The sequence below is a fragment of the Crinia signifera genome, chromosome 19 (assembly GCF_055691185.1).
Source record: "Crinia signifera chromosome 19, ASM5569118v1, whole genome shotgun sequence".
NCBI classification, from domain to species: domain Eukaryota; kingdom Metazoa; phylum Chordata; class Amphibia; order Anura; family Myobatrachidae; genus Crinia; species Crinia signifera.
Genome location: NC_139226.1, coordinates 47,876,427 through 47,890,323, shown reverse-complemented (window position 1 = coordinate 47,890,323; position 13,897 = coordinate 47,876,427). Strand labels below are relative to the sequence as shown.

The 13,897-nt window shown below is 44.2% G+C and overlaps 1 protein-coding gene across 1 annotated transcript; it reads right to left on the bottom strand.

Annotated features, from left to right (window-relative positions):
• Window positions 1-232: 232 nt before the first annotated feature.
• On the bottom strand, window positions 233-13,646 carry LOC146041829 (serine/threonine-protein kinase SBK1-like). Its single transcript, XM_083161714.1, has 4 exons — window positions 13,385-13,646; window positions 5,032-5,215; window positions 3,731-3,930; window positions 233-2,677 (listed from the first exon to the last, which is right to left on the bottom strand). The coding sequence occupies exons 2-4, from the start codon at window positions 5,195-5,197 to the stop codon at window positions 2,099-2,101; spliced, it is 945 nt and encodes a 314-aa protein (XP_083017840.1). The 5' UTR covers window positions 5,198-5,215; window positions 13,385-13,646; the 3' UTR covers window positions 233-2,098.
• Window positions 13,647-13,897: the final 251 nt, after the last annotated feature.

Below are 13,897 nucleotides of genomic sequence, written 5' to 3'. Positions count from 1 at the left end.
AAAAAAATAAATAAAAATACATGCCAACCAAGATAGAGGAGGCCCAGGTGTAGTGACCCCCTGAGCCCCCCCCCCTTAATCCGTCCCTGGCCCTAACACGCTAGTGTACAGTAGATCCATACAAATAAAAGACAAGGAAATATATGTAGATGTTTATTAATATAAAATATGTAAGTAAATACCAACAATAAAAATAAAAACTTTTACTATAATAGAAAAATAACACGTAATATATATTTAGACTATATAATTATCTGGAATCATACATTAAAGTACCATATATTGTGTCACTAGTACATTACATCACATCTGTCTATAGCAGCTGTTCTATGCCATAACAGATATGACCAGGGCAAATTGCCGCTAATAAAGGGTAACAAGGTGGTGTTTATGTTATTACAGCACCTTAGTACCTTCCTATTATCAGCATTCCAGATCCCTCTTCCTAACTGGTTGTCCTACTCTCCTGGCAATCCCTTATGGTGCGCTTGTACAAATACACCTATACAGAATATGGGATATGAAATCGCATAGATATTTATATAAAGCAGGGAACGGTCGATGCAAAATGTATTTATATATTCACATAACTAATCACATTAAAAATACATGACATGAAAGTGGCTTTGGCATAAATCATACAATTGCATTACATCCCATTGACAACACATACGTATATATATCACCTCAGTCCCAAAATAAATATGCAAATGATAAAGATCTGATAAAATATAAAAAATATTTTTGAGCTGTTGTTTCAGAAAACTATAGGGATAGCGATATATCAAGCAGTGAAGGGAGTGTATAAGTTGCCTATAGCAACCAAACAGATTCTACAGCACCAGTAATTCTATATCATGTATCAAAGCTTGTTGGTTGCTATGGGCAAGGCTTTCACTGGTCCAGTTCTCCACTCTTCACTGCTTAATACAGTACATCTGCCCCATAGTGTCCAATAGGTAAGTTGTAGCAGATTTACAGGGTATGGGTCATAGTGTAGACTGTATGAAGGTCGACATACATTAGGTCAACCACTGAAGGCCGACACCTGAAATGTCAATATGGCTAAGGTCGGAAGGTCGAGTATTAGGTCAACAATGGGAAATTCAACGTTTTTCATGTTTTTTGCCCCGAATGTCGGCAATGTGCACCGCCAAAGTGTACTGCGTACCCTCGCATGGCCCGCCATGCTTCGGGCACAGTGCCTCGCCGCACTCAGCACTCCCACCATGCCGTAGTGGATGGTAGCGTATGAAATATCGCCTGTTGGCACGTCGGCTAAAGAAAAAACATGAAAAACTTTTGAATGTCGACCTAATGAGCTGCCTTTTGCGTTAATAATCTCATATGTTAGTGCATGTGCGATTATTAGGAATGCGGTACCCAGCGGTGGTTAGTACAGCCCGTCACTGATGAGGAAGACATGCGCAGATCTTCTTGTACACATTCTTACTTCTGTCTCTATCCTCAGTATAGGCATCAAACTGGAATTTATTTCTACTTTCTGTATGTGCAGAACCATTTATTATTATTATCATAATTATTATTGGATGGGATTAATCATCTGAATGTCTAACACATACCGTAGCTTTTTATAATGGCATCATTATTATACACAGTTGCCACGTGAGTCTTATGGGCGTGTTGCAAACATGTATTGTCTCTGCAGTGATTTCAAATATCCGACTGTATCATTCACACTGGCGGCCATACTCTCATAGAAAAATCTGTGGCTGGTGTAAGTTTTGATGGTGCGACCAATGGTTGCATGTACAGATGAACAAAGTGGGTGTCACAGAACTTGCACATTCAGACGCACGCTAGTACACCAGGAAGAGCTGGTAGCAGCATTTGCATATGGCCGCAGAATCAAGGCCAGCAAGAGACGCGTACATCATAATGTGACAGCACCCCCCCCCCCTTACACTTGTTGTAAAATGTGCGCGTTTGTGTCACTTGTGCTGCTGTTTCTTTACTATGAATCTGTGTGCTAGCTGCAAGAAACTGCTTAGAAGCGTAGATATATGTACAGTACTGAGTACAGTGCAGTTTTCTACCTGGCTATTGTTTTGTTGTTACATTAAATTACTTCTAGCACCTATCTCAGGTTAATATTTTTATTTTTTAAGACCCCACAATTTGAGTTCACTTTCCAAGGATATTTGAGGTATTTCATGACTTCGGAGGAAGTGCACCTCTTAGCTGGGACTGGATCAATGAATTTCATCAGCATTTCTAAGGCTTCTTTAGTAAATGTCTTCCACTGAATAGGGGCCTGAAATATTCTATTACTTCTCTGCCATTTGGTGTAATACACGTAATTTTTATCAGATGAAACTGCAGAGGTCCATGGGAAATATCCCGTCGAAATGGAAAACAGGAGAACCCCAAATGCCCAGGTGTCTAAGCTGTCCCGCACAACCAGTTTCTCTGCTATTCCCAGGTTGCACATCTCCGGGGCTGTGTAAGGCAGATTCTCCGGCATCGATTCCACAGATGTTCCGCTTGTGCAGGAGAGTCCGAAGTCGGTCAGTTTAATATTGCGGCATTCTTGATCAAAGATGAGAATGTTTTCCGGTTTTATATCGCGATGTACCAGGCCTTTCATGTGCATATACTCCAGGGCACTGGAAAGTTGGATGGCACAACGTTTAACAGACATTTCTGGCAAACCCGCCTAAAGAGAGGAAATATTGAAGTTCGTGAAATACAGTGTGATAACATAAAGATATAGATCAATGAATGCTGATAATAATAGGGATAGTTCCTAGGGATAGTTGCTAATTCCTATTCCAGTGGTTCCCAAACTTTTTTTTGAATCACGGCACCCTCAAGTATCAGAATTTCTCATTAACACCCATTGGCCAAAAATAATATTAAATTAAATAGATTGCGCTTACTGTATATGTCATCTGTAGGTTCAGACATGTGGTGAGGGACACATGATTGAAAGTCACCAGTACTGGTTTTGTCTATTGACCATAAATAATTTTGGTCCTGGACCACCAACCCAGGGCACCCCAGGGTGCCACGGTACAAAGTTTGTGAACCACTATCCTAGTCCAAGAGCCCCCTCCCGCACGATACAATCGTAAATAAATATATATTTTAAATAAAATCATACACACTATCATACTTGGCAATATTAAATATCCAAAAATGCTGCCCTTATCAGATTGGCTCCATCTCCTCCTATAGACCTGCGAATCATAGCTTTGCATTATAAGGGGGAAGAGCTCTGGTTACAGGCCCATAGCCAGTGTAAAGAAGATGGAGAAAAGTGCTTCCATCTCAGAAAGAAAACATTTGGGACATCAGGTGGATTTCTGAGTGTTCAACCTCTCACCCTGCACATCAGACTATATAAAAGTTCCTTGATATCTGCAAATGCAAGACCCAAATTGCAAGAAGATCCCACTCGGTTATATAATAAAATAGCTATAACAAATCATTGCTGGTCTATTAACTTGTAGGCACCTGCTGTAGCACCAGATGATCTTAGAATGGGAAATGTTTTACATGCTACCAATACAATACATATAGCTAGATGCCCATGAAGGTCTCTCATTGGTGGGAGAGGGACTTTCCTAAAAGTTTGTATAAACACGACATATCGCTGACACTACAACCTGCTAACACAGGACATACTGTAGCATTGCCGTGCCTTGATCTGTTGAATTACTGTAAGTATAATAAAGAGGATAACATTGATCTCCTTTCCAACACGTACCTGCTGCTTCATAAGAGAGAAAAGGTTATCGCATGCTATCTCTTGGGCAAACACGTAATGTCTATCGGTCTGAAAGGCAATTCCAAAGGTGTCGATAATGCAGGGATGAGTTGAAAGACTGAGTGAGACGTAATACTCGATGAGGAAAACCTGGAGATCTGTGTTATTCTTCTGCATGAATTTCAGAGCCATTAGATTTCCTGTAACAAAAACACAAAACAGTCATACAAAACGGGATGCAGTTAAAATCCCGGCGGTCGGGATCCCGGCGTTCAGAATCCCGACCGCCGAAATGCCGACACATTCTCCCTCCTGGGTTGTCCATGACACCCCTGGAGGGAGAATAAATTAGTGTGCCGAGCGTAGCGAGGCCCCGGGCCCGCTGCGTGGCGAGCGCAGCGAGCCCGTAAGGGGGGGCGGTCCACGTCCCCCCCTTGTCGGCATTTCGGCTGTCGGGATTCCGGCGTCGGGATTCTGAACGCCGGGATCCCGACCGCCGGGATTCAATACTGAATCCATACAAAATGAAAACAAAAAATCTCACAGATGTCAAATACATATAGATTGTGGCACAAATCTGCATCTCTGGCAAAAGGGAAACCCTACTCTATGGCCCTTATTCAGATCTGATCGCAGTATAAATTTGTTCTCAAAATGGGCAAAACCATGTACACTGCAGGCGTGGCAGACAGGGCTGGCAGCCATCACTGGGCAGTTTGTAAATGACGTTCATTATGTTTAACTAGAATGTTATATTTGAGAGAAAAAAATACAAAACAATATTTTTTACCAGTGGAAGCCACAATGTATGTATTATTCCTGTTGCAGCACAATTTAGTGATAAATTGTCTGTAGTGATTTTAATGTACTATATCAATACCCAGAGCATCTAAACAAAACAGACAGTACGGATGGTGCTATAGCATTATTGCCAAACAGCGCTGAGGTCATGGGTTCGATTCCCACCATGGCCCTAACTGTGCAGAGTTTTTATATTCTCCCTGTGCTTCGGGTACTCTGGTTTCCCCCACAATCCAAAAATATACAGGTAGCTTAATTGGCAACAAAATTAACCCTAGAATGTCTGTGTGTGCCTGTACATGTGGTTGGGAATATAGATTGTAAGCTCCACTGGGGCAGGCACTGATGTGAATGTTCAAATATTATCTGTTAAGTGCTGCAGAATATGTGTGCGCTATATATATATAACTGGTAATAAAAAAATAATAAATAATTAAATGTGACACTGAACTGTGGATTTGAGCATAAGTAGCAGGTTAGCGGGCATTGACTTGAGTTACCTTTAGCTTGGTTGAGTGCCAGTAGTACGTGTCCGTATGACCCACTGCCAAGCTCTTTGACAATGGTGTAGTTATCTTCTACCTTGATCATGGGGAGGTTCTGGGAGGTTACAAGCAGCATTTCCTCCAGGTAGTGCTCAATCCACCGCTTTTCATTCAAGTTCATGTTCTCAGCCGTTTCTTTCTGTACAGACATGTAATGTATATCAGCATTAGTCTTAGCTTAAAAGTGATTACCTACCATAAGCATTCCATGTTATTATTATTATTATCATCATCATCATCATCATTCTTACAATAATTAGTGATGTAGCACTTTATATATCATGGGTTGCCAAGAGCACAATACTGGGGTTATGGCAATGCACCATTATTAGGGATGGCCATCGACCATCGATGATTAGAAATCATCGATGGTTTGTGGCCGATGTCGAATAGTTTTGCCATCGATGGGGGAGAACCAGAGGGTTTTCCACCATCGATGTAAAGCTTAAACGAATAGTTTCATTTTTGCTTTTTCCCTACAGTGCCGGGACACGGAGCATAGCTCCGCCCCCGACACCCGCGAAGCCCCGCATCCGCATTTTGATTGGCCCACAGGTCACTCAATCAGAGAAAATGGATGACCATCGATATGCAAAAATATCGATGGTCATCCATAGAATGGTTATACACTATCGATGGCAACCATCGATGGCAAAGGCAACGATGGCCATCCCTAACCATTATCAGGGGCAGCTTTAGGGCCAGATTCTCTAAGCTTCAAAAATGATAAAATGGAGAGTGATAAACAGCCAGCCAATCAGCTCCTACCTGCCATGTCACAGACTGTGTTTGAAAAATCTCAGACAGGAGCTGATTGGCTGGCTGTTTATCACTTTCCATTTTATCACTTTTGAAGCTTAGAGAATCTGTCCCTAAGAGAGGAGTGGGCCTGTGTGCATGCTCTGTGTTACTGCATATGCCCAATTCATTAGGATCATTGCGCCCGTGCCATGTTCCTGGGGATTTCCTTACTGTGCACGTGGCAGCGCTGGTGGGTAATCTGGGACTTTGCAGACATCAGAGAGTTAAGTATAACTATACATATGGAAGTGCGGGCAGGGGCCCATTTGCACCACTCATCATGCACTAATTATAAATACGCTATTGCCCATTATGAATGCTGCCCAAGTCATGCCCAATACACTTATCTGTGCACGCTGGGGCTGATTCAGTGAAAAGCAAAAAAGAGCCGGTAACTTCGCACCTGGACAAACTGTGTTGCAATGCCAGGGGTGAAATACATTTTTTTTTTGTTTACATGCAGGGTAAATACTGACTGTTTTTTTGCATGTAGCATTCAAATACAGGACAGCTTTATTGTTACATAGCAATTTAGATTTGAGTTTGGTCACATCTTAGTTACTCCCTCAGGAATCAGGCCAGTTGTCATTGAGCCCCCTCTTGGCCTCTCCACTAGGGATGTACTGTAGTTGGGATGAAAGAGGGATTACTACTCTCCAGGGAGACCACACGGAATCTGCCAAATCCCACCATGTCTCTGACATTGCGGGACTGTAGACATGTTTCTTATTGTTTAGATAAATCTCTAATATTTACACCATGTTTACACATGTTTCTCTATACCGGACCCTCGCGTATCTATATCCTAGGATAGAACTTCTACAGCAGTAGACATTACCAGGACAAGAGCATGATAGACTTAAGTTCCCCGGAAATGTTTCTTGTGTATTCCCTAACACTCTCTGACATGAGCGTATGGCCATAAAGTCTAGGGCACACAAATATTTGTACAGCCCAGGCACTGCGTAACTACTAGATGACTAAGGGGGAGATTCTCTAAGCTAAAAATGCGGTAAAAACCCCGTTATCGGGGTTTTTACCGCATTTTGGGATGCTGTAAGCATCCCCCGCCGGGTTACCGCGGCGGGGGGCATCGCCAGAAAAATCTGGCGATGCCCCATAGAAGCCAATGGGCTTCTATCGCAACCCTCCGCCGCCCCGTGCCGACGCCCCGCATCGCCCCCTCCCCCCTCACCTGTGTCAGGGCATTTTGCTGTAAGCATCCCCCGCCGGGTTACCGCGGCGGGGGGCATCGCCAGAAAAATCTGGCGATGCCCCATAGAAGCCAATGGGCTTCTATCGCAACCCTCCGCCGCCCCGCGCCGACCCCCCGCCGCCCCGCATCGCCCCCTCACCTGTGTCAGGGCAGCACAGCGCAGTGCTGCCCGGACCTGTGACCTCCTCCCTGCACTGATCCTCTTCTGGGTGCAGGGAGGAGGAGAGCCCGGCGCAGCAGCAGCAGCGCCGGGTGTGGGAGGGAGGGGAGAGCCGCCGGGACCTGCTGGGACCCGGCGACTCTCACCGCAAAGGACAGCTCTTAACGCAAGAGCTGTCCTTTGCCTTAATTATTGCATATGTTACAGCATATGCAATAATTAAATATGCGATGGGCGGCTAAGGGGGGCGGAGATTCTTAGAGAATCTCCCCCAAAGGCTCTAAATCATCTCTCACTTTCTCCTAGAGGTCCAGGCGGTTACTAAGGTTGCTACAAAACATCTGCATGACTTCCTGATAGTGATGACCATAGTAAGCTACACCAGTGGTTCTCAACCTCGGTCCTCGGGACCCCCACCGGTGCACGTTTTCAAGGTCACCCGGCAGGTGCACAGGAGCACTCATTTTTCACTGACACATTTTAAAATATCCACAGGTGGAGCTTATTATTTCACTTGTGATTCTGTGTGGAGACCTGGAAAACGTGCACTGTATTTTAGGACTGAGGTTGAGAACCAATGGGCTACACATCAATGGACTGTGGTTTAACATCAACCTGAAGTGCAACATCATTCTGCCTAGTTGTGTGCTTTTCTGTTTTGATAACAAAGCTGAATCATACCCAGGGTTGCCGACTTTTAGAGCCTCCTCTCCAGGAGAAGCCCGGAGAGGAGACTTTCAGCAGCAGTTCGGGGGGGCAGGGCTTGAGTGTGACATCATTAAGCCCCCCCTCCAGGATGTAAAATAGCCTTATTAACAGATCTCCATGGAGGGGGCGGGGCTAAAATTACGCGATTGTGGCATTTTAGCTCCGCCCCCTCCTCTGAGACATGTGGATTACGGCATTTAAATGCCAAGGTCAGGGGAAGTTGTTGCGATAGGGGGGTGCAGTGGGGGTCCCCCTGAATCCGGGAGGGTTGCCCACCTTTCTGGGGGCCAGGAGGGGGACCCGATTTTCGAGAGACTCCTGGCCATTCCAGGACGGTAGGATACCCTGATCATGCCCTTGTGGCCCTCAAGGCACCCTAACAGTCCAGGTTTTAAAGAGTCCTTAACAGAGTGGGTGTGATGCATCCCGCCATGCTCTGCCATTATACGGGCACATAGTGATGCAATACGCATGAAGATTTTGGCAAAGGACGGCTCTTGCGGTAAGAGCCATCTTTTGTGATGATAGGACGTCTTGGTTTAGGGCCTGGAGTCTAGGGTGGCCAATACCAGGATTGGCGGGATCCCGGGATTTGACCCCGAAATTGTCTGGATTTCAATCCCAGGATTGGAGTTTACAATCCTGTGATTTCAGGAATAAATTGAGTTTGCGCAGTCTAATGCTGGCTTCTCCCAACCCCAGCTGTGCAGTTCTGCACAGCAGAACATGATCAAAGGTCATGCTGAGCAAGCCACACAGCCACATTGCTCCCAGATACACCATCGCTCCCGACCGCATCGCTACTACCGCACCATCGCCCCCGCTGCACCACCCGCCTGGCTCTCAGCCGCACCACCCGTCCACCTCCCGGCTGCACCTGCACATGTGGGGCAGGCCGGGGCATTTTTTATTAAGTAAACCAATCCCAGGATAGCATGTGTCCTGTTCTTTCTGATTCCATGCTAGCATGTGTCCTGTTCTTCTGAGTCTATACTAGCATGTGTCCTGTTCTGTCTGAGTCCACGCTAGCATGTGTCCTGTTCTGGCTGAGTCCACGCTAGCATGTGTCCTGTTCTTCTGAGTCTATACTAGCATGTGTCCTGTTCTGGCTGAGTCCACGCTAGCATGTGTCCTGTTCTTCTGAGTCCATGCTAGCATGTGTCCTGTTCTGTCTGAGTCCATGCTAGCATGTGTCCTGTACTTTCTGAGTCTATACTAGCATGTGTCCTGTTCTTTCTGAGTCTATACTAGCATGTGTCCTGTACTTTCTGAGTCTATACTAGCATGTGTCCTGTTCTTTCTGAGTCCATGCTAGCATGTGTCCTGTTCTTTCTGAGTCCACGCTAGCATGTGTACTGTTCTTCTGAGTCCATGATAGCATGTATTCTGTTCTTTCTGAGTCCATGCTAGCATGTGTCCTGTTCTTTCTGAGTCTATGATAGCATGTGTCCTGCTCTTTCTGAGTCCATGCTAGCATGTGTCCTGTTCTGTCTGAGTCTATACTAGCATGTGTCCTGTTCTGTCTGAGTCCACGCTAGCATGTATTCTGTTCTTTCTGAGTCCACGCTAGCATGTGTCCTGTTCTGTCTGAATCTATACAAGCATGTGTCCTGTTCTTTCTGAGTCCATGATAGCATGTGTCCTGTTCTGTCTGAGTCCATGCTAGCATGTGTCCTGTACTTTCTGAGTCTATACTAGCATGTGTCCTGTACTTTCTGAGTCTATACTAGCATGTGTCCTGTTCTTTCTGAGTCCATGATAGCATGTGTCCTGTTCTTTCTGAGTCCATGATAGCATGTGTCCTGTTCTTTCTGAGTCCATGATAGCATGTGTCCTGTTCTTTCTGAGTCCATGATAGCATGTGTCCTGTTCTTTCTGAGTCCATGATAGCATATGTCCTGTTCTTTCTGAGTCCATGATAGCATATGTCCTGTTCTTTCTGAGTCCATGATAGCATGTGTCCTGTTCTTTCTGCAGTAAATGCCGCCTAGGCTTGTACTGTATTGTCCTTCCCATTAATGCAGTTCATGGGGACCTGAAAATAGTGATCTATTGATCACTGTCAGGAAAACATTTCTGTGCTCTCTGGATGCTGAGCAGGCCATAAATAGTTGCTGTGTTTAGGCTTCGACCTTCCCCTTATTACTGTGTTACCACTTCATGTGTGGGCTCCTCTCATGTGTATCAACACTCCTGTTACTGTGTGTCACATTCCTGTTTCTGTATCTCAACACCTCCGTCACTTCAGCAAGCCGTCCCATCTACCGCCACTTGTCTCCAGTCTCTGCCATTGTAACCACCTGCTTATCATTTTCTACAACCCGTAACACTGCCAGCGCCACCCTTCAGGCCACTAACTGAACTGCCCCACACTACCTTTACCAAACACTTTCTCCATCATCCTCTCACCCCTTGTCTACCTCCATGCCACTTTCTTCAGCTAACCAAAATGAAACCCTTCCTCACGTGTAAAATGACTTTATACACAAAAAGTGCCCTGAAGTCATAGCTTTGTGATGTCCCCGGTGTAAGAGACACATATAACCCAGCCAGTCTAGCACACCCCAGGGAATTAGACATTAAAATCCAGTGAGCTTCATTCATTTTATATTATTTATTCCTTCACTATTGTTATTAACGTGACTTTATTTATTCAAAAAGTTCGGCAGAAAACTGCAATGATGGCAGTCTAGCACTGTACTTATAGGTTAGCAGGATTCAAATAGTAAAATATGGTGAATTATGGTGCAAAGCAACTTTAGTGTCTATTATTCTATAGTGTTGGGTATGACATTCCAGTGCACAGCACGCAGGTGGTCATATTGTAATTGCCCCTTTGTATGCCTCAGAGCACCCTCATACCCTTGCTAGATGCAGAGCAGCACCGAGGGAGGGAGGGACAGCCCAGCACGATGCACTGTCAGGGACTGCAATGATTCTGCATCCTGCTGTGTGATTCCTGGACACCGCCTGTCCAGGATATGGAAGTCTCCAGACAGCACTGTTGATTTCAGGACCGTCCCAGTTGTGAATCAACTCTACGAACAAAGCCAATAATTAGAGTCAATACTCAGGACAGGAATGTTATCTTGCCCATCCATTGTCTTGCAATAACCTTCAGACGAAGTCCTTCCCAGTGACGAAACGCGTTGGGCATGGCTTGCTTTGGTCCGACGTGGAGACGTCTTTGGTCCACCGGTGAATCTTGCACATGCGGCTGTGTCCAGTGAGCGGCGAGCGCTGAGTCCGTGGTCCTTGGTCGGCAGCTGAGCAGCTTCCTTTCCTGTGTGTGCCGTGGGTCATCGTGTTGCAGAGATCGGTTACCTTCATGTGGCTGGCAAGCATTTGATTTCAAACCCCCATGTATGTGAGCATAAACAATAAAAAAGTGTTGTTTATATTTGGCTCATTGGTGCGTCTCTTTCCTTTCTTTTGCAAATATATATATATATATATATATATATATAAAATATAATATATAATATAGCCCATTATATAGTAAGTACCAACCACGCTTGCATCTCCTGCCACAGCCAATCATTTTAAGTTTCCTCTTACAACCAATGTTGCAAAATCATCCAAGGTGTGCAGATTCCAGTTGGAGTATGAGGTTGCCAACCTAGATATCCATATGCCCTAGTCTTGCAGCTCGATTACTCATCTGCTTGAAGACCTCTCTCCCTTATGGCCCTCTCAGCTCTTGGCATCACAACCTCTTTGCAAGGATTCTTCTGCTGTTGATTAGCTTCCTTAGAGCCCCCGTCCAGGGTTTATCTCTCCAGAAGCCAAAAGGCCAATTGGCTCGTGTAGCCCAAACATTTGTGATCCATTGTTGAAGCCAGCCTTCCATCTATTGTCCAGTCCATGCTATCTCTGCCAGGAATCTATGCCAAACTTGAAAGTTTTCAATGCAAAAACCATCAGTGTTTCATGCATAGCCACCACATCATAGTAATTCACCATAACTAACCAGATATAAAATAACCCATGCTAAAGCTGCCAGTGGCCCATGCCAAAGCTGGCCAGTCATGAGTTGTCCAAGTAGTAAGAGTTGTCTATTTTGGTGTATTTAACAGTTCTGACGTCCATTGTCTGTTTATCCTTACAACTGCCTAGATTTAGTGATAGGCTCTTTTATATTTCCAGATCACAATAGCTTGAATCCTTTTGGAGATTCCAGGACCCAGTTCTCATATTGCTCTGGTTTTTTTTTATATGGCCGATGTGCTTGGTTTTGCATGTAGTCTTTCTTGTTATCACTCAACACAGTCAGATTGGGACCTTAATTCCATTGCCCATATTTCCGATCTTGCATTCTTATATACTTATAATATAGTATAATCAGCATATATGCTGGCTCACTCGGTCCACCCCCACCCTTTTACGCCCCCTCCTGGCCACATCCTGCCATCTTCCTATTGAGTCCTTCCTTGTCCTGCTGCCTACTTACCCCACTTTTGGCACAGTGCGGTCCTCTGCCCTCTCCGGGTGGTCTGTCTCATGTATGCAAGGATGGTCAATAATTAATAACAATATTTTTGGAACCTCCTAATGGAAACTCAGTAACCCTGTGGAGCATAGTATGTAAATGCTATGCAATGGTGGGGGGTAGAGGGAGTGCTTGAACATTTGGCATAGGTGCAGTAGCAATATGTGCTGCAGAAATATGCATCTGTGAAGATCCGTGGGCAAAAATATAATTTTTGTGCAGCTATCATAAAGTGATACCTTATACCAATAATGTATGCATGCAAATGCTATCATAGGGATATTGTGTCCAACGATCATGCATTTTACAGAGTTCCTTATACAAGAAGCAGCATAGAATGTTATTTGTGTCCTTGATTGACACCGAGTGGGAAATTTGCTATGGGATGTTGCTATGGGCAACCAATCAGATCCTATCTGTTATCTTTTAGAAGCCGCTAGATAAATAAGAAGTAGATTCTGATTGGTTGGCCATAGCAACATCCCATGTGAAATAGAATTCCCATCTTAGTAAATTTTGGCAAGAATACGTTTCCACATACGATAAATCCATTACATTGCACTCCGATCAAACTCTACAGCAAGTTGCAAAAAATCAAGTTACAAGTTGCATAAGCTCCAATCACAAACATGCAAAATTCCTGCAAGGTTGGCAAGTCAAGCCCAGAAAAACTAGGCACATGGACCGCTAGATGTACTAAATACCATATTGTCTTCTTTTTATGTTGCTAAGTATACATCACATCTCAACCTTACTTTAAAAGTCCATGTGCAACTATTCTTATATTAATGAGCAGTGTGTTTATTCACAAATATATTATTATAATTGAAATAATATGCAACATTTATGCAACATTTATTATGCAAATTTAGATATTTAGCTCCCCTTAAACGCATGAATATTTATAAATAAATGTTGAGTGTTGATTACATACCCTGTTCAATGCCGAGGGCTGACGTAGTCCTTGCAACTGAAATATTGCTGCTTGATCCCAGCACGGAGCTTTAGCTGCAGTATTTGGGTGTTTTTTCAGCTTCTGCAGTAACCCACAGACTAACGCTCCTAATTCTCACTCTGCAGCTGTGGGAATGGTCACTGTTTAGTCTTGGCAGGTTAAACTCAGTGGAGCTAGAGGTGAATCTGTATGACCGTCATTTATAAAGCTCTTTCCAGAAGTGTTTCTAAATTTAGATGCTCTGCGCTGTTCCCACATCTTGCATCCACAGTACTTGTTGTTAACATTATTAAACCAGTTTGAACCAGAGCCTTTTTTTAGCGTACAAGTTTTCCATGTTTTTTTTTTTTAATCGTGGGCCTCATTTTATAAATCTTGTTTTTCATATTGCTGTATTAGGGATCACTGCAAAACACAAACACAACCTTTAATTGCATGGCCACGTCCTGCAGGGCTGTCAGCCTGATGCATTTTTCATATGCAGGTTGTTTT

Bases quoted from the DNA above. Each gene is read 5' to 3' on its own strand.
- LOC146041829 (XM_083161714.1), bottom strand. From the start codon at position 5,197: ATGAACTTGAATGAAAAGCGGTGGATTGAGCACTACCTGGAGGAAATG. The intron at 3,931-5,031 runs GTAACTCAAGTC...TTTTTGTTACAG, and splicing joins GGCACTCAACCAAGCTAAAG to GAAATCTAATGGCTCTGAAA. The intron at 2,678-3,730 runs GTACGTGTTGGA...TCCTCTCTTTAG, and splicing joins TCTCTCTTATGAAGCAGCAG to GCGGGTTTGCCAGAAATGTC.